Raw genomic sequence first — 23,915 nt, 5'->3', positions numbered from 1 at the left:
CCCAGCACTATGCAATTAACTAGTAGACTGTAAGATGGAGGAGCACTGAGTGGAACAGAATGCTGTCCCTCTTCCGTTCCTGTGATTTAAAACAAATATATATATATGCTCTTTTGTGGCACCCATGCTAGTCTTTCTTTACCACTCAACAATCATGTCAGAATTCTTGTCAGAATTCTCCTTTCTGTGAGAACGGATCACTCTGTTTTCAGTGGCATAAAACGTACAGAACATAGATGTGGTAAAGAGGTCAATAGAACGCATCAAAACAATGGAAATGCCATGGAAACACATGGGGGAAAGATGCCGTGGGGTAAAGATCCCAAATCTCCTCATTGCCCCCAGCAAAATTAGCCTACATTTAGGCTATTGTTTATGGTATATTGCACTATGTTGAGGTAAAAATCAATGCTTGTATGGATGTCAACCCCAATATATGTTCATGTCATCATGACCAAACAACTGCATTACAGTTAAAAACGACTTTGAATACCACCACCGATTTGTCTATGCTAGCTATGATACCAGTTTATATGACCGGGAGTTAGCATTTAGCAGTCGCTTCTTCTAAACCTGAAAAGGGACTACTTCTATTAATGTTATGCAACGAAAACAGCCAAATATATCAAAATCTGACTTTAGTATACACAATGTGGGCCTGTTACAATACATAAATCATGACGGATTTGATGAATATTCACTTTGTTAGATCAGATTTGTTCAGTGTGCGCCAATCTGGCATCCTTCTAAGACCCAGAGTTTGTGTTCAATTGAACTCTTTTACGCATCTATTATAGATAGATAGCAGATAACACTGCTACTCCTACTGCTCTCTCTTCGTCCGTCCACGTGTTCTCGCACACCCCGAGAGCTTCTGGTCAGCGGGGTGGTGGCACCGGGATCCTCATCTCTCCCAAGTGGTCATTCTCTCTTTCTCCCCTTACCCATCTGTCTATCGCCTCCTTTGAATTCCATGCTGTCACAGTTACCAGCCCTTTCAAGCTTAACATCCTTATCATTTATCGCCCTCCAGGTTCCCTCGGAGAGTTCATCAATGTGCTTGATGCCTTGATAAGCTCCTTTCCTGAGGACGGCTCACCTCTCACAGTCCTGGGCGACTTTAACCTCCCCACGTCTACCTTTGACTCATTCCTCTCTGCCTCCTTCTTTCCACTCCTCTCCTCTTTTGACCTCACCCTCTCACCTTCCTCCCCTACTCACAAGGCAGGCAATACGCTCGACCTCATCTTTACTAGATGCTGTTCTTCCACTAACCTCATTGCAACTCCCCTCCAAGTCTCCGACCACTACCTTGTATCCTTTTCCCTCTCGCTCTCATCCAACACTTCCCACACTGCCCCTACTCGGATGGTATCGCGCCGTCCCAACATTCGCTCTCTCTCCCCCGCTACTCTCTCCTCTTCCATCCTATCATCTCTTCCCTCTGCTCATACCTCCTCCAACCTATCTCCTGATTCTGCCTCCTCAACCCTCCTCTCTTCCCTTTCTGCATCCTTTGACTCTCTATGTCCCCTATCCTCCAGGCCGGCTCGGTCCTCCCCTCCCGCTCCGTGGCTCGACGACTCATTGCGAGCTCACAGAACAGTGCTCCGGGCAGCCGAGCGGAAATGGAGGAAAACTCGCCTCCCTGCGGACCTGGCATCCTTTCACTCCCTCCTCTCTACATTTTCCTCCTCTGTCTCTGCTGCTAAAGCCACTTTCTTCCACTCTAAATTCCAAGCATCTGCCTCTAACCCTAGGAAGCTCTTTGCCACCTTCTCCTCGCTCCTGAACCCTCCTCCCCCTCCCCCCCTCCTCCCTCTCTGCAGATGACTTCGTCAACCATTTTGAAAAGAAGGTCGACGACATCCGATCCTCGTTTGCTAAGTCAAACGACACCGCTGGTTCTGCTCACACTGCCCTACCCTGTGCTCTGACCTCTTTCTCCCCTCTCTCTCCAGATGAAATCTCGCTTCTTGTGACGGCCGGCCGCCCAACAACCTGCCCGCTTGACCCTATCCCCTCCTCTCTTCTCCAGACCATTTCCGGAGACCTTCTCCCTTACCTCACCTCGCTCATCAACTCATCCCTGACCGCTGGCTACGTCCCTTCCGTCTTCAAGAGAGCGAGAGTTGCACCCCTTCTGAAAAGACCTACACTCGATCCCTCCGATGTCAACAACTACAGACCAGTATCCCTTCTTTCTTTTCTCTCCAAAACTCCTCGCCACGCGCTCTCACCACTGGTGTCCCCCAGGGCTCTGTTCTAGGCCCTCTCCTATTCTCGCTATACACCAAGTCACTTGGCTCTGTCATAACCTCACATGGTCTCTCCTATCATTGCTATGCAGACGACACACAATTAATCTTCTCCTTTCCCCCTTCTGATGACCAGGTGGCGAATTGCATCTCTGCATGTCTGGCAGACATATCAGTGTGGATGACGGATCACCACCTCAAGCTGAACCTCGGCAAGACGGAGCTGCTCTTCCTCCCGGGGAAGGACTGCCCGTTCCATGATCTCGCCATCACGGTTGACAACTCCATTGTGTCCTCCTCCCAGAGCGCTAAGAACCTTGGCGTGATCCTGGACAACACCCTGTCGTTCTCAACTAACATCAAGGCGGTGGCCCGTTCCTGTAGGTTCATGCTCTACAACATCCGCAGAGTACGACCCTGCCTCACACAGGAAGCGGCGCAGGTCCTAATCCAGGCACTTGTCATCTCCCGTCTGGATTACTGCAACTCGCTGTTGGCTGGGCTCCCTGCCTGTGCCATTAAACCCCTACAACTCATCCAGAACGCCGCAGCCCGTCTGGTGTTCAACCTTCCCAAGTTCTCTCACGTCACCCCGCTCCTCCGCTCTCTCCACTGGCTTCCAGTTGAAGCTCGCATCCGCTACAAGACCATGGTGCTTGCCTACGGAGCTGTGAGGGGAACGGCACCGCAGTACCTCCAGGCTCTGATCAGGCCCTACACCCAAACAAGGGCACTGCGTTCATCCACCTCTGGCCTGCTCGCCTCCCTACCACTGAGGAAGTACAGTTCCCGCTCAGCCCAGTCAAAACTGTTTGCTGCTCTGGCCCCCCAATGGTGGAACAAACTCCCTCACGACGCCAGGACAGCGGAGTCAATCACCACCGTCCGGAGACACCTGAAACCCCACCTCTTCAAGGAATACCTAGGATAGGATAAAGTAATCCTTCTCACCCCCCCCCTTAAATGATTTAGATGCACTATTGTAAAGTGGCTGTTCCACTGGATGTCAGAAGGTTAATTCACCAATTTGTAAGTCGCTCTGGATAAGAGCGTCTGCTAAATGACTTAAATGTAAATGTAAATGTAATAGATACACTACACAACAAAAGTATGTGGACACCCTTCAAATTAGTGGATTTGGCTATTACAGCCACACCCTTTCCTGACAGGTCGAGCACACATCCTTGCAATCTCCATAGACAAACATTGGCAGTAGAATTGCCTGACTGAAGAGCTCAGGATTCCACCTTTCCAACAAGTCAATTTGTCACATTTCTGCCCTGCTAGAGCTGTCACAGTCAACTGTAAGTGCTGTTCTTGTGAAGTGGAAACATCTCGGAGCAACAACAGCTCAGCTGCTAAGTGGTAGGCCACACAAGCTCATAGAACGGGACCGCTGAGTGTTGAAACGCGTAGCGTGCAAACATTGTCTGTCCTCGGTTGCAACACTCACTACCAAGTTCCAAACTGCCTCTGGAAGCAGGGCTAGCACAAGAACTGTTCGTCAGGAGCTTCATGAAATGGGTTTCCATGGCCGAGCAGCCGCACACACACAAGCCTAAGATCATCATGTGCAATGCCAAGCGTCAGCTGGAGTGGTGTAAAGTTCGCCGCCATTGGACTCTGGAGCAGTGGAAACGCGTTCTCTGGAGTGATGAATCACGCTTCACCATCTGGCAGTCCGAAGGACCAAACGGGTTTGGCGGATGCCAGGAGAACGCTACCTTCCAGAATGCATAGGGCCAAATGTAAAATTTGGTGGAGGGGGAATAATGGTCTGGGGCTGCTTTTTGAGGTTCAAGCTTCTTAGTTCCAGTGAAGGGTAATCTTTACACACAGCATACAATGACATGCTAGACAATTCTGTGCTTCCAACTTTATGGCAACAGTTTGGGGAACGCCCTTTCCTGTTTCAGCATGACCATGCCCCGGTGAACAAAGCGAGGTCCGTACAGAAATGTTTTGTCAAGATCAATGTGGAAGAACTTGACCCTGCCTGTACAGAGCCCTGACCTCAACCCTATTGAACACCTTTGGGAGGCATTGGAACACTGACTGTGAGCCAGGCCAAATCGCCCAACCTCACTAATGCTCTTGTGGCTGAATGGAAGCAAGTCCCCGCAGCAATGTTCCAACATCTAAAAAAAAAGCCTTCCCAGAAGAGTGGAGGCATAGGGGGGACGAACTCCATATTAGTGCCCGACCTCACTAATTAATGCCCATGATTTTGGAATGAGATGTTCGACGAGCAGTTGTCCACATACTTTTGTTCATGTATGGGGTGGTGGGGTAGCCTAGTGGTGAGAGCATTGGACTAGCAACCAGAAGGTTGCAAGTTCAAACCCCCATGCTGACAAGGTACAAAATCTGTCATTCTACCCCTGAACAGGCAGCTAACCCACTGTTCCTAGGCTGTCATTGAAAATAAGAATTTGTTCCTAACTGACTTGCCTAGTTAAATAAAGGTAAAATACATTTTTTTAAATGTAGTATAGAAAAGTCATAAATAGAGCATCAGACACAATGTGTTATAGTCTACAGGGCAGACAATCATATATTGTCTCCACAAAACATTTCTATCTGAATGTTATGTTGTGTTACGTTACACTCTCCCGAACAAGCCCTGGTTCTTGCTCTTCTGAGGTTGCATATAAACAATGAAATACATACACTCTCAATAATATGCTGATAAATGTCTCCAACTGACAACAATGTTTGTGTGTTCTATGATGATCTACATTTGAGGCAACTACTACGAGGAGCGGGATATTATTTTCACCATATGTTTTGTCTCGACAGGAACCTTCTGACCTGTCTGTGTTGCCATGTTGTACAATGCAGGCCAAAACATTGCCAATGAGACATATATGGATTAGATCAATCACACTAATTATACTTTAGGTTAAACAGTCTCTCAAGAATCAATCTGCAACCACTTTATTTCAGAAAAGAAAAGTATAATCTGAAGGCATAAACCCAAAAGCCATGACATAATCTCAGCAGTGGTACTTAGGCCAAGAGACAATAAAAACAAATGTTCATAAATACATACGATCATTCTGGAAGACGCTGGCAGATCATACCAGATGTTGTCAAGGGTCAAATGTGGCTGTTAGCTCTGGTCTAGTAGGATTGTCAATTCAATCCTGTGGGAATCTTTTTTTTTTATAAAATGGTGCTGTTGTTAAATTAATATCCCATATTTATGAGAGCTTAACCCTTACAAAAAAGATTGCAGTCAGAGTGCAGTATAACTGCAGTTAGAATGCAGTATGTCCAAAATACCACTGCAGAGTCCACTGAAAGTTACTGCACTTTTACTGCAGTTTCAAAACATATTTTTTTGGTAAGGGAAGGAAACAAGTCTTATGCACACAAATGAAACTGACTCATTGCACCACAATAAAACATGCAGTGTGATTGCAGTCATGTACAAGTAAGCAGTCTTATAATTGTCAGTTTATCATTAGGCTATGCAAGCTGGAGACAGTGAGCGCACAGAGGCAGTAAAACTTTTATTTGATTGACAAGCATAGTTATATTGCCCTGTTCACTGTCTGTAATAGCTCGCAGCCCATCTCATGTTTCTCATTTGGGAGATGAGGAAAGTGTTCGGCGCAGCACACCCCAAGCTGCTCGGATCACGAGTGAGACCCGCTGACATCTTTCACCTTCACCCGAAGCATTCTTTTGCCTGGCGCGCGGAGTGCGACCGTGCGAGACAACATTTCTTGACAACCCATCCGCGCTGGTCAGCGTGCCGGTCGAGGAGTCTTCACACAGTTCCACTCGCGTTTCTTTACTTCGGTGGAGTCACAGTTGAAAAGTTAGATATTAGGTTATTTGGGGAACGTTCATAAACGCTGTGCCTTTACGATGGATATGGGGAGGCTTATGCAAAGTATTCTACTTGTGAGCGCGTCGCTTCTCTTGGGCTTCAGCAGGTCTTCAGAAATGCAAGGTAATTAAAAAATATTATGCATGCTTTGACAAAGTATTATTCTGATGTTAGTTTTCATTGCAATGTTAGTGAAGTCCCTCTGCATTGTTCACTGATTGTGTGCCACAACTTCTGTAGAATAATTCAATAGTAAAAAAGGTTCATGATTACTGCTGTAATTCCTATCAAATTCACTAGAATTTTGAATGAAAGCGGTGTTGAGGCATTCTAATTAGGCTACATTCAATTGACCAAATTATAGATTCGAGTGTCAAAAAAACCCAAATGGACACTTCTGTGCTGGACGCGAAATGTGCGCTTTTCTGAACTGCTTGCAATCGCTCATCACCTCGTTCAATATTTGGGGTCATGCAAATTGAAGGACCACACCACAAAAACGCCCCAGTTGCTTTTTGCGTCCTACATAATCTCTATCACTTTACATTGCAATGTCATATGAAAAATACAGTACATTCGGAAAGTATTCAGACATCTTGACTTTTCCACATTTGGTTACCTCACAGCCTTTTTCTAAAATGAATAACATGTATTGTTTTCCCTCATCAATCTACACACCGTTAAATCTAACAATTTAATCCATTTTAGAATAATGCTGTAACGCAATGAAATGTGGGAAAAGTTAAGGGGTCAGAATACTTTATGATTGCACTGTAAATGACACATATTACGCATACATTTGCTTTATAAAGAGCTCCTAAACTTGAAATGGTAAACAGCTATAGCCTATAATTAAAAATAATAATAATTTAGGATACAATGGCTGCTGTCTCTATACAAGACAAAATAGATGACCAGATGTCTGCTAATTGCTGTTAAGATATCAATAAGATTCCACCAGTAAAACACTAAACACTCATGGGTCCACCTCCCACTAGTAGGTGGTTGCTGAACCATATGGTGCAATGGAGCCAAACAATAGATGATGGGCATAATTTTTCACAAGGACCTGCCCACAATGATGATGCAGCGATCGAATGGATGTCCCCTCAAGATGTGTGTCTGTGTAAACGTCAACTATGACCCACTGAGAGTGAGGAGATAGTTGAGATATTCTAATTACACCTGTCCATCATACTGATTTATAATGGGTACTGGCCCATACAACAGTCATTTTAAAGAGAACAACCAGCTCACAAATTCTTAACCCCTATGGTCATTGCTGCTCTGCCTTTCCATTCACAAGGGCTGCTTTCAGTGGGACTGAACATTCAGAATGATGTAGCTAGAAATGGTAGGTATAGACTACTCACTCTATATAGACTGGACTCACTCTTCACCTATACAATTGAGAATCTGTACTATATTTGCATCTGCAGTGCTCAACATTCTGGTCTACTAATCAAGCCCACCCCACTCAGTGGCAGTTATTTAACAGTGTTCTTAAAGTTGGGGATAGGGGAATGAAGAGGGTGTCCAGAAGGAGATCTTTTGGTGTGGTTCACAATGTAGAGGATGATTAAAAAATAAGATATATATATATATATACATTACCAGTCAAAAGTCTGGACACACCTACACTGACATACTCATTCAAGGGTTTTTATTTTATTTTTTACAATGTTTTACAATGTTCTATTCTTGTAGAATAATAGTGAAGCCATCAAAACTATGAAAAAACACATATGGAATCATGTAGTAACCAAAAAAGAGTTAAACAAATATTATGTATATATATTTTATATTTTGAGATTCTTCAAAGTAGCCACCCTTTGCCTTGATGACAGCTTTGCTCTGGAGTTCTTGGTCACCTTCCTGACCAAGGCCCTTCTCCCGATTGATCAGTTTGGACAGGTGGCCAGCTCTAGGAAGAGTATTGGTGGCTCAAAACTTCTTCCATTTAAAAATGATGGAGGCCACTGTGTTCTTGCAGAAATGTTTGGGTACCCTTCCCCAGATCTGTGCCTCGACACAATCCTGCCTCGGAGCTCTGCAGACAATTCCTTCAATCTCATGGCTTGGTTTTTGCTCTGACTTGCAATGTCAACTATGGGACCTTATATAGACAGGTGTGTGCCTTTCCAAGTCATGTCAATTGAATATAACACAGGTGGAATCCAATCAAGTTGTAGAAACCTCTCAAAAATGATAAATGGAAACAGGATGCACCTGAGCTCAATCACCTGATCTGAATACTTAATAAGGTATTACTGTTTTTTATTTTATATATTTGTAAAAATGTCTAAAAACCTGTTTTTGCTTTGTCATTATGGGGTATTGTGTAGATTGATGAGAAACATTTAATCCATTTTAGAATAAGGCTGTAACAACAACATGTGAAAAATGTGATCTGAATACTTTCCGAATGCACTGTATATTATGTGAGCTCAACATAAAGATAAAAAATATATCAAAGTATTTTTTATTGAAAGTTCTAATGCTACTGCCCCCACTACAACAACAAAATACTGAAATATGTGTATTTTTGTCCTTGTAACATTTAATTGAAATACTGTCGAATTCCATTCATTCATATGGAGGACTGCTTCTTCTGAGTAGTGCCAATATGAACGACTGGTGGCTTCAAAGCCTCTCATTGGCCAATACATAGTACCAGTAATCAAGGGTTTAAATACATCATTTTTTAGAACCCGGGTCTCCTACACACCACAACACTGTGTTCACCCGCTGAACTAAAGCCTAGGCATTAGGTTCATTACTAACTGGTGGTTTGGTAAACCATACAGAGATAAGTACTGTAACTGCCTGACACCTGAACGTTTTAGCTTAGTTTGCTATTCTTCTGGTGCATAGAATAACTGGGTTTGTAAATTTACAGCAGGGATGCTGTAATATGTTTTACAGTAAGTAAAAATCATACTGTAAACTATATTACAGCATCACTGCTGTAAAGCAAAATTACAGAATTAAACTGGCAACTGTGGTGTCTGTATAATGCTGTAAATTTACAGGGAAATACCTACAGTTATATACAATTATTTTACAATACTAAAAGCATTGCAGGTTGTCTTTAGAAGACAGCTCCCTGAAATGTAATATTGTAAGAAAAACAAATACGTGTACAAATATATTTATTCAAATTCATAACATGAATTTCACATGAATTGCACTTTAACCATAAAGAACAACATTTGAATAGAGCAACATTACAACTCCAGATAGTAGGGAAGAGAAAGAGAGAGAGAGACAGAGAGAGATACAGTGATAAGAACATTGACAAACACTGGCCAATAATGTACTTCACCATACACAAACCAAAACATCAGAATAAGTCATTCTTGAAAATACAGGATCATGTAAGAAAAAAACCTAATCTAAACAGATCAATGAAAAATAGGAAAACAAAAGGGAGACATTTTTCCAAAAAAACTATAGCAAGAACTGCTTGCCTGCCTGTCTTTGAGAGAGAAATGAGAGAGAACGAGAGAGAAAGGGGCTGAGAGAGAAGGATGATAGAGAGGAGCAAGCAGGGCTAGACTGGAGCCAGAGAAGCATGCTACCGCAAGTCAAAACAGGCTCCGGGATGGAGCAAACAGATCATTTGTTGACCCAACCTTCATGGCAGGTTTTCGTTGGGCAGGATTTCTGAGAGAATGAGAGATGCTCGAATAAAGTCTTGAATAAATCTCGGTGGCATGCAGATTATCACCCCAATCTTTGAAACTCTGATCCTCCTTAGCTCTGATACGTCAACTAGGACAAACATGGAAATAGAAAGAAAGAAATTGCTATTACTATGACTACTACTACTACTATTACTATGATTATGACTATGACTACTACTACTACTACTACTACTACTATTACTATAACTAATGCTATGACTACGACTACTACTACTACTATTCCTATGATTATGACTATGACTACTACTACTACTACTACTACTACTATTACTATGATTATGACTATGACTACTACTACTACTATTACTATAACTAATGCAATGACTACTACTACTACTACTACTACTATTACTATGATTATGACTATGACTACTACTAATGCTACTACTATTACTATAACTAATGCTATGACTACTACTACTACTACTACTACTATTACTATGATTATGACTATGACTACTACTAATACTACTACTATAACTAATGCTATGACTACTACTACTACTACTACTACTACTACTACTATTACTATGATTATGACTATGACTACTACTAATACTACTACTATAACTAATGCTATGACTACTACTACTACTACTACTATTACTATGATTATGACTATGACTACTACTACTACTACTACTACTACTATTACTATAACTAATGCTATGACTACTACTAATACTACTACTACTACTATTACTATAACTAATGCTTTGACTACTACTACTACTACTATTACTATACCTAATGCTATGACTACTACTACTACTACTACTACTACTACTATTACTATAACTAATACTATGACTACTACTAATACTACTACTACTATTACTATAACTAATGCTTTGACTACTAATACTACTACTACTACTATTACTATAACTAATGCTTTGACTACTACTACTACTAATACTACTATTACTATAACTAATGCTATGACTACTACTACTACTACTACTACTACTACTATTACTATAACTAATGCTATGACTACTACTACTACTACTACTACTACTGCTACTACTACTATTACTATAACTAATGCTTTGACTACTACTACTACTACTACTACTATTACTATAACTAATGCTATGACTACTACTAATACTACTACTACTATTACTATAACTAATGCTTTGACTACTAATACTACTACTACTACTATTACTATAACTAATGCTTTGACTACTACTACTACTACTACTACTACTACTACTATTACTATAACTAATGCTATGACTACTACTACTACTACTACTACTTCTACTACTATTACTATAACTAATGCTTTGACTACTACTACTACTACTACTACTACTATTACTATAACTAATGCTATGACTACTACTACTACTACTACTATTACTATAACTAATGCTATGACTACTACTACTACTACTACTACTATTACCATAACTAATGCTATGACTACTACTATTACTCGCTGGGTAAAAAGGAAATACACAAAAGTAAGGGTGTTAGTGTATACTTACTAGACATCTCTAGATAGCTACTACAATACTATATATTTCTGTTCCACCTTAAATCAAATAAATGTATTACCAAGCATGATCTGCCTTGGTGTGTCTGGCCAAGGAATTTGCGTCTCAACATCAACCTGAGTTGCAGTGACCTAAAATCACTAAGCATACATAAAAATATTAAAATCATGCGTAATAGTACAGTATAAACACCATTAATCATATAAACTTTATAAGTCTAAAAACACTATTCCTTACATCTGCCAAGAGAAGCAGAGATTTGTCCTCCTCTCTGAAGTGGGTCATCAGTAAAAGAATGGGAGCAGTGGCTGTTAGATCGTCATTGCCTTTGATGTAACCGTCCATTTCATTCAGAAGGCACTGGATCTCTCTTCTCAACCTGGTCTTTTGGCTTTTAAAAAAGTTGACCGTTCTCTTGCCCTTGTTCAGGAGAGTTTGAGTCAGGCAAATGTCAATCACGATGCCACCATCTCAGTCTCCAACTCAGGCAATTGGTGTTGAATTGCATCTTGAAGACCCTCCATGCCTACACTGGTTTAAGGAGAACACACTGAGTGATGCAGGGAAACAACACAGAAACTTGACACTTCATAAACTGGTAGTGGGTAATAATGCCTCAATCTATCTTTATTAACACACATAATTAATCCGAGAATCTGGTACAAAATGAACCCCGAGATCGACCGGTGACACAGACTGATTCACCCCAACAATTAAAAGGTCCTGTGATTCTGTGACCAGAATCAGTGAGATCTTTCCAAATGTGTATCCGTCATCATTTTCTTCCATGACAATTGGCCGCTGCATAAGTAAGATTGGAGTAACTGGTGGCTCTCAGACAAGTTTTCTGGCACACTCCTTGAAGTAGGAGAGCTTGCTCTCAAACCTTGGGGGCCCACAAACAAATGAGTCGCCCAAATTGCAGGATGAGGTCGGGGTAGTGTAACAAGTAGTGATGCAAGGGCACTCTACCCCACAAGCAAAACTGGCGTTCACGCCATTTCTATGTTTTTTTTGCATGTGTAATGAATGCTTTAATATTTAGGAAACAGAAATTGCTGGATTTATACCTGAACATTCCCAATAAAGCTACTTCCAGCTACCAGTCAACCTGCAATATAAAAATTACACTACCCCGCAGCCACCAAATTGCATGCACACACCAAAAGAGCTATCAATCTATACATTAATATGCAATTTATGCCAACCACACAATCTAAACAAAAATAATTATAGACTACAAGGCTAAATCAAATATCAGTCTGTGCCTGATGTTTCCGATATCATTCATTTAACATTGCCTAATTAATGGTTGATAAGGATCACTTCTGAAAGATTAGCAAAAGCACGAGGAAAATTCAACTCACGTGGAAGAAATGCTACGACCATCGCCCTGAATAATGCTAGCAAGCTAACCACACAATCTGAAGAAAATAAAAGATAACTTTAATATCCTGCAGGGTAAAATATCAGTCTGTGCCCGTTGTTGCTGAATTTATTCATTTAATGGACTAATAAGGATAACAAAAGCATAGGGGGAATATTCCACTACACTTTTGCTAAATCACACGCACCCTGAGACTGAATAGAGCTAACGTTAACCAGAGATATTTAGAGAAAGGTGTCCAATGGAGTTCGCCATCTCCGAGCTATAGCTAACGTTAGCAAGCACCATTTCCCTTTCATCTGAGAGTTCCATTCCTCTCATTGCAACTACAGAATCACCCAAAAAGTATACATCCCAAGGCAAAATGTCAATCTGTGCCTGCTGACAAACTAAATGTGTATTCGACATAGCTAAATTCGCGCCCCCTCCCTAGACAAACTGTATTTTTGTCTGGTGAAGCCTACGACCACTTTGCCACTAATACCATAGCGTTAGCACCCTGTCACCCATGTCATGCACCCACCGGTTAAGTAGACTATCCAAAGAAACACACATATGGATTTCTGCACATTGTTAATACTAAAATGATTTGCTCTATATCTACAATATCACTGATTATTTTACCAGCAAGGAAGATCAACGCAACAGAACGACATGTCATCTTGGCTATACTGTTAGCGAACACAATCCAAACAAGCTAACGTTAACTAGCTAGTTAGTAGATTAGTTAAGAAAACCTGCAGTAGGTATATAGAAGTATATAGTATATTGAATTAGTACATACAGTTGAAGTTGGAAGTTTACATACACCTTAGCCAAATACATTTAAACTCCGTTTTTCACAATTCCTGACATTTAATCCTGGCAAAAATTCCCTGTCTTAGGTCAGTTAGGATCACCACTTTATTTTAAGAACGTGAAATGTCAGAATAATAGTAGAGACAATGATTTATTTCAGCTTTTATTTCTTTCATCACATTTCCAGTGGGTCAGAAGTTTACATACACCCAATTAGTATTTGGTAGCATTGCCTTTAAATTGTTTATCTTGGGTCGAACATCTCGGGTAGCCTTCCACAAGTTTCCCGCAATAAATTGGTGAATTTTGGCCCATTCCTCCTGACAGAACTGGTGTAACTGAGTCAGGTTTGTAGGTCTCCTTGCTTGCACAATCTTTTTCAGTTCTGCCCACACATTTTCTATAGGATTGAGGTCAAGACTTTTGCCACAACTTTGGAAGTATGCTTGGGGTCATTGTCCATTTGAAAGACCCATTTGCGACCAAGCTTTAACTTCCTGACTGATGTCTTGAGATGTTGCTTCAAAATATCCACATCATTTTCCTCCTCATGATGCCATCTATTTTGTGAAGTGCACCAGTCCCTCCTGCAGCAAAGCACCCCCATAACATGATGCTCCCACCCCTGTGCTTCACGATTGGGAGGGTGTTCTTCGGCTCGCAAGCCTCCCCCTATTTCCTCCAAACATAACGATGGTCATTATGGCCAAACAGTTATATTTTTATTTAATCAGACCAGAGGACATTTCTCCAAAAAATACGATCTTTGTCCCCATGTGCAGTTGCAAACCGTAGTCTGGCTTTTTTATGGCGGTTTTGGAGCAGTGGCTTCTTCCTTGCTGTCGATATAGGACTCATTTTACTGTGGATATAGATACTTTTGTACCTGTTTCCTCCAGCATCTTCACAGGGTCCTTTGCTGTTCTGGGATAGATTTGCACTTTTCGCATCAAAGTACGTTCATCTCTAGGAGACAGAACGCGTCTCCTTCCTGAGCGGTATGACAGCTGCGTGGTCTGTGGTGTTTAAACTTGCGTACTATTGTTTGTACAGAAGAATGTGGCACCTTCAGGAGTTTGGAAATTGCTACCAAGGATGAACCAGACTTGTGGAGGTCTACAATTTTATTTCTGAGGTTTTGGCAGATTTTTTTATATTTTTCCCATGATGTCAAGCAAAGAGGCGCTGAGTTTGAAGGTAGGCCTTGAAATAGATCCACAGGTACACTTCAGATTGACTCAAAAGATGTCAAATAGCCTATCAGAAGCTTCTCAAGCCATGTCATCATTTTCTGGAATTTTCCACGCTGTTTAAAGGCACAGTCAACTTAGTGTATGTAAACTTCTGACCCACTGGAATTGTGATACAATGAATTATAAGTAAAATAATATGTCTGTAAACAATTGTTGGAAAAATGACTTGTGTCATGCAGAAAGTAGATGTCCTAACTGACTTGCCAAAACTATAGTTTGTTAACAAGAAATTTGTGGAGTGGTTGAAAAATGAGTTTTAATGACTCCAAGTGTATGTAAACATCCGACTTCAACCGTTTGGAGCGGAGCATCGCATTAGTGGAAATCAATCATGTTCTCAAGGCAGGCCTGGTTGTCGATAGGTTCGAGTCATGTTGGGGACATTGTTAGCGTTTTTAGTTTTCCCTTACTTTAGCCTAATTATCGTAACCCGCAGCGTTAATTCTCGTAACCTGCTAACTTCTGCTAGTCAATACCGGTAGACCTGCCCTGAGAAGTACGAGATACAGCTCTCTTTCTCGTTCTCACACACACCGCAGACCGTTTGGCTCTGCCAACTACAGTAGTGGTCGGGTACTACTGTAAAGAAAAACATTAAGTTAGAGTAATTTCAACAGGAGGCTTACAATTACAGTTAATAATAGTATTTTTCAGCATTTTCCCATAATGCAATGCAAACTACAGCATTAATTCTGTAAAACACATTTAAGGTATTTTACTGTGCATTCTGCAGTGTTTTACTGTTGAAATTACATACAAGTCTTACAGTGTGGACCTGTACTATAAGCGGGGAAGTTATGCAGAGAACGGCACCCACAAGGGGAGAATTGGTGTTTAGAGGCACCCCTGATGTCTATGGCTTTAGTGTCATGCAGACTGCTGAATTTGCAGCCACTCGGGAGGCAAGAGAACGATTAGAAAGAGGCTGGTATGTCTGTCAGATTATTCTGCCATCTCTCTCACTCACTCACTCACTCACACACACACACACACACACACACACACACACACACCTGGATGAGAGAACAGGCAAAACACTCATAGGGGAAAGTATCTCATTTATCTAGGCCTTGTACATACAGCACTTGTTACTTTACAAGTGAGAACTTATACATTTCAGTTTTTGTTTGCTGCACACATTTGCAACTCGTGACGCTACAAGCCTTTTAAGACTTTCCCTGTCATCTGCACTCCAGTGTGTTTCTCCCTACAGTATTTCTAACCTCTCAAAGTGTTTCCACTGCGTTCAGACACCTAGAGAAAAAAGCAAAGGAACGTACTGTATATTGCAGCCCCACATCAGGCGTGATTGCTAAACCCTGGCCATTAACCTATGTTTATAAGACCAATAACTGTCACCCTAAATGGAGAGACATCTCGTAAAGAAAAGATTCCAGCAGCAGCCAGTTCACCGACAGACATAAATTCTGCCGCCGACAGTGACAGCAAAGGCTGGCATTTTCTGTGAGATGTGTTAATTTTGCGGCAGGGGCAACAGACCAGAATGATGAAGACAAGAGGCATTGAGTTTGTGTTCTGGCTTATACATTCTCAATAAACCTTCCAAAGTGGCATTAAACTCAAAAGGATGAATCCCCCATGGTCAATAAATGAATCCTTTCTCTTCTTCTCTCACTGCATCTCTCTGACTCTCTCCAATATCCATTTTTTTTGTGCGTCACCTGTTTTAGCCTTCTTTCTCTTGTGTATGCCTATTTTCTCTCTATTGCAATATCCCTATTGTTCTACCCTTTGCATCACTATCCACCCCTCCTTTTTTCACACCCTACACATGTGCCCACTTAATTTACTGCAGTGGGCTAAATCAGGGTCAAACAGTGTTTCTTGGTAGTCTGAAACAAATCTACTTTGAAACAAAAGTATACACCTCCCAAACATGGTTACAGGCTTTCAAAAAAGAAGACACCTGTACCATGTCAGATATAGAGTTGAGTATTCAATTTTGAGTTTGCATCCCATTATTATACTTTATATACATCACAGAAGACTGCAATTTAACAAAAACGTTTGATATAGAAACACTGGATTTTCGGTGGTTTTTCCACCCATGAGGCCATGGTCATTGGACTGCAGAAAAGGGGTCGACGGATGCCTTTCCAAAGTATTCAAACTGGACCACCATCTTTCAGTGATTGACATGCTGGAGCTGCACGACGCCAAGCAGAGTGCGTCCGCGGTGGGGAAGATGTCGGGGGCTCTAGGCTTCGTGTCGGACTTGTACCTGGTGTCCACTCTGCGACTGCCGCCCAAACTGGGAGGAGTGCTGCTGGGCGTCTACAACAAAGACGACAACAGGAAGTACCTGGAGGTGGCCCTCATGGGCAAGGTCAACAAAGGTAGGGGGTTGTCAGTAGAGGGGATAGGGAGGGAAGTGTGGTAGATAGATATTTTGGTGTAGCCTAAATTGATTTTCTTCAAGGCCTATACCTAAGACACAGTCACCCAATCCCAATAGTGGGATTCCCCAATCGACCCCTAGCCATACCCCATTGACACTTGGAGATCTGAAAGGGTTGTATAGTTGCAAAACAATGACCAATATGCATGTTGTTGTTTTTTCATATGGTGCTCTTTTTCTACAAACTGTTCTATGTAGGCTAGCTTCAATGATGCTCGGGTTGCCCGATCTCTAAATTCTGGGTCCATACATGTTAAGAGAAGGGATTAAGATATTTTAGAACGAGGAGTGGAACCCGGAACATGGAGCTCCACCCTCTTTCTTTGCAATTTACGGGCAAGTTCATCTCAGTTACCTAGAAGTCAAATTATCTCTCGAAAGTTTGTAACAAAAATGGGGGATTCCATAAACAATAGTTAACAATTGTGATTGCCTTTGTAGAAAGTGAAGTCTCCTCCCCCTTTCAAACAGAAAATCTCTGCCAAACCCCTCCCTTCCTTCTGCTAATTTCAACCGTGTTAATCTTGAGCAAAAATCACTTTTTTTGTTTTCATTCATTTTTACGGTACAGCCAATTTTGACTTTGTGGCTATGGAACAACAAAAACCCAAAACTAGGAACTACTGTCCAATAGATATTAGGGGAAAGTCTATTTGCCAAATGTCCCCTCCACTTCCAAAATTCGAAAGATGCTAACACCTGCGAAATCGTGATTTGTACAAATAACCAGTGACGAAAAATCCGAACACAGGAACTACTGCTGCTCTTTATCCCTCACAAATTCTATGGTACCAGTTATAATTCCGTGGATCTGTTGACAAGAGATTACCTGATTTTTTTATCCTTTATATTTCTCAGTTCTGGTGCGCTATGTACGTGAGGACGGTAAACTCCACACAGTGAACCTCCAGAACCCCGGCCTCTCCGACGGACGCACCCAGTCCCTCATCCTCCACGTGGGTGGGCTCCGACGAAACCACCTCCACATGGAACTCTATGTTAACTGCCGATTGGCCGACTCAGCACAGGCCCTGCCGTCATTTGTCCAGCTCCCATCAGAGGCGGAGTCTGTGGAGATACGAAATGGGCAGAAGGCCTATGCCAGGCTACAGGTGATAAAACACAACAAACAAACACATCCTAAATTCAATGTGGGCATGCCTGCAATAATTGGGAAGAGCCAATAGTTTTTGTGAAGCAGAAAGCTGCACGGCTGCAAATTGTCATATTGCTTAGTCTACCTCTATTTCTTCAGAGCACGTTTCAGAGAATGCTCTCAGACTCAGAATGTCTCTAATCGTACTTCCTAACTTAACCATTTTTACTACACTACTTTAAGACTAAAGCAAATACAGGGAGTATTCCGGATCCCCATAGAAATCATGTAATTAGGTCATTCATTTGGCTATACCGTACATGAAAGACAAACCCAGCCTGCCCACGATGATAGACAAATTCTTCATTTTACGAGTGTTGCTCATTTATGGATGTTTTACATGCCTAATCTTCTATCCACAGCTGACATCTATGACACTTGAGCAAATTGCATAGATTTTGCATGGCTAATATGATGTTGTAGACATTAGCTTTCACAGGCAACTTCAAGTTTTGTGAGCAGTTAAATGTCTACTTTCCTATGAGCACCTTTTCATCCGTTACATGGAACAGAGCTGAGCTGCACATCCTATCGACCAGCTACATGTCTATGGCTCATGCCGAAGCTTAAATGGAGAACTAGTTAGCTGTAACCATGTGGTGCTGTCAGCATTTATGACTATCTGTCTGATAGGTGCCACACTCGCTGTGGACAAAGAGAGGGCTGTGTCGGGATGGATGAAAGAGAGAGAAAGGGAGGGAGGAAGGAAAGATCTAAAAGGAGAGGGTACACTGCAGCTATTGTTCCTAGCTTGTGTCTCTTATCTTGAATGGGCCGCTCAGGTGATATGCATGCAGGTGTACACGGCTTCTGACCAGGATCATGTTCACTAGCCATAAAACAGAAGGAACGGTCGGAAGGGGAGTGTAACAGGGGTACTATCAGAGCTTGTCCAATAAGAAACAGTTGTTTTCCGTCTCACAACGTTTTGATAATTTTTTTGCCACAGTGTGCCCCAATGAACACAACCCAGAGCATGTGCCTCAATATGTCTAAGTAAGACCTGGAGTCATTGCTCCCTCTAATTGTTTTCGGACACTGAGCAAATTACAGGTCTGCTGAACTTCCTGCATGTGTTTACTGTGAACACTGAGGCTGTACCATCTTTAAGTTACAATTTTAAAAGTGGCCAGGTAGGCTACAATGTCTATTTGATCATAATGTTGACCTACTGTACCGGAGTGGCCAACCATAAGCAATTTTGGGGAGAAAATGCATCCCGTACCATTTTAACATGGAAATAGCTGTTCTCTCATTCAGCCTACAGTAGCAGCCAATGTGTGGTGTTCAATGTAAGCCTATATTCCAGGAGACTTAAAAAAAACATTAATCTGTTTATCCACTTGTCCTTCAGACAAGGAGGTGACAGAAAATGTTGTTATATTGTGTTGTGTTTGATGCAAAAAAAAAAACACTTTACAAAATCAAATGCATTATTATTATTAAAGAGAATCAGACAAAAATGTATTCTACCCTCTGCCTATTGGCTACTTATTTGATTATTCAAGCCTGTCTCAAAATACAACAATGCCGCTTTAAGACATAAAAAAAGCTCTTTACCTGACTCGTTTTTTCAAAGATGGGTAGAAATGTACACATTTTGTGCTCTTGTAGGAAGTAATCACTCTCCCATTTCTGACAAGACATTTGCTATAACTGGGCTAAATAACACACTAACTAGCAAAGAAGATAAACAAATGTACACACGTGGATACATGCAGCTCTAGCCTTGATCTCAAAACAAGCGCATCGACTCCCGACCGTGATTGTCATGTTGAAAGTGGCTAATATGACGTTGATTCTATCACAATTCCCACAGTAGATGGAAATGTTGATAGTGTTAACTAACGGGGGAAAACTCTAAAAAGTGAAGTTCAATCTTGTGCTTCTCTGAACAGGCTGGTATTTCTTCTTTGCGGCAATATATGCCATTTATCAGACACTTTTAGTCCTGGAGGAGCTGCAGTCGGGGGATCTGTAGAGAACATTGCCTAGGTTGGTTGCATAATGATAGTCTTAGGCCGAGACATTGATTTAAAGTGGTAGTTCACTCCAAATACAAATTAGCATGAATTTCCACTTACCATGCCCCTTTGTGTGTGAGAGAGTTCAATAAGACTGCGCACACAATTTAAAGCTGCAATATGTAACTTTCTTGGCAACCCAACCAAATTCACATTAACATGTGAGTTATAGATCTGTCATTCTCATTGAAAGCAAGTCTAAGAAGTGGTAGATCTGTTCTATTTGTGCTATGTACAGTGGGGCAAAAAAGTATTTAGTCAGCCACCAATTGTGCAAGTTCTCCCACTTAAAAAAAGATGAGAGAGGCCTGTAATTTTTATCATAGGTAGATGATACAAAAATCAATAGCAGATTTAGGTACGGGCAACATGGCCAGCTGCCCATGGCGGCATTCAGGGGGGATTCGCCCAGGGTGCCATACAAGCTACACTTGAAACAAATAGCCAAACCGAAAACCGAAGACAAAAATGCTTTCTGTTACTAAAATCAGTAAATCAATGTAGGCTAAACTGACAAAGGAGTGAAGAGCAGAAATCTTAACTAGCAAGCAAGTTGCAGCATGAAGAACGCAAAGGGGGGGGGGGATTCTGTCAGGGGGGATTTTCGGCACAACACCGGCACTGTGAGAAGATGAAGCGAGATGGATTTTGGCGGACTTTCTGCAAATTTTCTTATCAATTTAACATTTGATCTGTACAGAATATTCCATTTTCTGTTTCCAAAACTAGAATCTGAAACAAACAGAGTGGACTGCGTTATGTAGACTTTACCCTTTGCCAAATTAAAACATTTTGCATTGTTTAGTAGGAGTTCAAGGGCGAATTTAGTTATTGCACACGCTCACCAAAGATTTTGATAACTAACCCAAGACAGACCAGAGACTGTCGTTTCCAATGGGAGCAAATGAATCATGTGTTTGCATGTGCAACTAATCCTGTTGGGCAGAACAATATGCCACTGCCAGTCATTGGGCTTCCTCTCATCACCAAATTTGGTAGTGAGCGGAAACTCCAACCTGATGCTTCACATTTATACATCCTGTGAAATCACAGAAGGTTTGTGGCACCATCATTGTGGAGAACAGGCTCATGGTTATGGCTGGAGCGAATAGGTGGAATGGTATCAAACACTGTTCCAGCCCTTATTATGAGCCGTCCTCCCGTCAGCAGCCTCCACTGGAAGAAATATCTGGCTCATTGTTCTGTCTGTGTTCAAACAGCTTAAAATACAATATTTTTGGATATGGAAAATGTATTTCACAGCGGTTTAGATGGTACAACTATACTTACACTATACTTGCTTGTTTTGTCACATAAAACTGAAATAAGGCAAACTAATAGAATTTTAGCAACCATTAAATGAGTTTTCCATAGTGCATCTTTAACTGCACCGTGTGCATGTGTGTGTTTCAGGGCTCAGTGGACTCTCTGAAAATGGCTCTGGGTGGCTCCATAGCCAAAGCAGGAATCTTGACCGATTGTCCATTTCAGGGTGATACATATTTTCAAAATTCAGGTACAATATACCTTTATTTTGCCTAGGTAAGTCAGTTAAGAACAAATTATTATTTTCAATGACACCCAAGGAACAGTGGGTTTGCTGCCTTGTTCAGGGGCAGAACAAAAGATTTTCACCTTGTCAGCTCAGTGATTTGATCTTCCAACCTTTTGGTTACTAGTCCAACTCTCTAACCACTAGGCTACCTGCCACCCCATGTGTTTATGGTATACAACCATAAACACATGCAAACTCATTTATTATAATGTATATAATGCCACTGTGTATAGACTTTTTGTTTTATTTTGTTCTACTGTATTATTGACTGTATGTTTTGTTTATTCCATGTGTAACTCTGTGAAATGTATGTGTCGAATTGCTACGCTTTATCTTGGCCAGGTCGCAGTTGCAAATGAGAACTTGTTCTCAACTAGCCTACCTGGTTAAATAAAGGTGAAATAAATAAAAAATAATGTTGTGTTCACTTCAGCCTCGGAAACGCAGACCTAGGAGCAACAGCACTAGGTCTGGGATTAATGACGGATTGTCATGGTAACTTCAAAAAGGCTTAAAAAATGTTCCGGGGAAGGTCCTCTTCAGACAGACAACTATCCAAACAAATCCCAAGGAAGACGTTTGCAGGCAAAACCTTTGTAGTGGTTTTATTGAAGGTAGTTGTTTCAGACGAGCCACTTGGGAAATGCACTCATGAAAAATTACCTCCGTGATCTCTATCTTGCTAGCTACTGTACTACTTTGTGTCCGGGGGATGTTCAAGCTAGGGCAACAGGTGCATAAGGCAGTGATGTAGGAAAGCCAGAAGTCCCAACTCCGCCCTTTCCTCTCTGCCAAATTGACATGTATTACTTACAGATGTGGAAGCTGGAACATTGGTACATTTTGGGAGGCAAGCCGTCTATATAGAGAGACTGTTACCTTTGATATCTGCTGATATATATGCCCATCCACATCCTCCTTAGGTGGTTGGTCAGTTAACTCTGTCAGTCCAGAGAGCACAGCAAAAATTGGCTTTTCATTTATCTGACTTTAATTTTTGCATGTTATATTTAAGCTCACAATACAATAGAACACGACATTTGACATAAACAGTTGCATTCATGAGTTTTATTGACATGTCAATAAAGAAATAAGGTTTGCCAAAGCAAAAACCTGATCAAAATAAATGTATACGAATGCTGTCAGTACAGAAATTGTTTGCTCACTGGGAAATTAATATCCAACTAGTCAGTGACAACTGCGTGTAGTTTTGATTTTGTGACAGCAACTATGTAGGCTTATTACAGTATAATAGACACTATGTCCTGGAATTTCCAATGATCTTCTATGTAGAAGAACCTCTTACCTTCTAATGACTCTTGTGTAGCTTGTGAGCATCATAGAGCAGAACGTACGTGTTCGTGAGAGTCTCAGATTTTCATAAATAGCTTTTAATAGTTTGTAGCTCAAACCATTCAGACTTTTTGTATAAAAGACCCAGGCCCCAGTCCCCTTAGGGATCCACCCCAGAAGTCTGTAGCTCAAACACACAATGTTTAAAAGGGGTTAGAAGCCCGAAACGTGCGAACCGTATGGTGGGACTCATTGGATTAATAGAAGCTGATCTCGGTACTGTATTCTTATCACTTTAACCCCCTCTAGTGGTGAGACAACGTAAATAACCCCCTATCGTGGTAAGACAACATAAATATCCCCCTCTAGTGGTGAGACAACATAAATAACATAGAAATGTCATAAGGGTTGTTCTTTTTTCATCTCATTACAAGTTGGTGTATTTTCAGCATGACAATTTGAATGCCAGGGATGTTTACAGGTAGTAGTTCATGTATGTGAGAGGCATTGTTAGGAATAGCATATCAAGATAACTAGACTGTGTTGCGTTGTGATTAAAGTAGACTTTTCTGTCTCCATAGCTGGTGCCGATGTCAATGCCATTCTGGGTGAGTATCAATCAGGAAAATTCTGGTTTATCATCCTTCCCTTACCCAAATGCTAACTAACAGTTATTGCTACCGGTATAATACTATCATTTACTCTAAATGTTTCCCTGT

The 23,915-nt window shown here is 41.4% G+C and overlaps 1 protein-coding gene across 1 annotated transcript in view; it reads left to right on the top strand.

Annotated features, from left to right (window-relative positions):
* Positions 1 to 5,867: 5,867 nt before the first annotated feature.
* Positions 5,868 to 23,915, top strand: part of LOC135552110 (thrombospondin-3b-like) — a 33,894-nt gene continuing 15,846 nt past the window's right edge. The window contains exons 1-5 of the mRNA XM_064983521.1: positions 5,868 to 6,219; positions 16,900 to 17,106; positions 18,027 to 18,280; positions 21,762 to 21,864; positions 23,778 to 23,804. Of these exons, the coding sequence (XP_064839593.1) occupies positions 6,135 to 6,219; positions 16,900 to 17,106; positions 18,027 to 18,280; positions 21,762 to 21,864; positions 23,778 to 23,804 (676 nt within the window). The 5' untranslated portion in view covers positions 5,868 to 6,134. The remainder of the gene's footprint in view (positions 6,220 to 16,899; positions 17,107 to 18,026; positions 18,281 to 21,761; positions 21,865 to 23,777; positions 23,805 to 23,915) is intronic.

This window comes from Oncorhynchus masou, chromosome 13 (assembly GCF_036934945.1).
Source record: "Oncorhynchus masou masou isolate Uvic2021 chromosome 13, UVic_Omas_1.1, whole genome shotgun sequence".
NCBI classification, from domain to species: domain Eukaryota; kingdom Metazoa; phylum Chordata; class Actinopteri; order Salmoniformes; family Salmonidae; genus Oncorhynchus; species Oncorhynchus masou.
The sequence above is the reverse complement of the archived record's forward strand: the minus strand, read 5'-3'. Positions and strand labels throughout refer to the sequence as shown.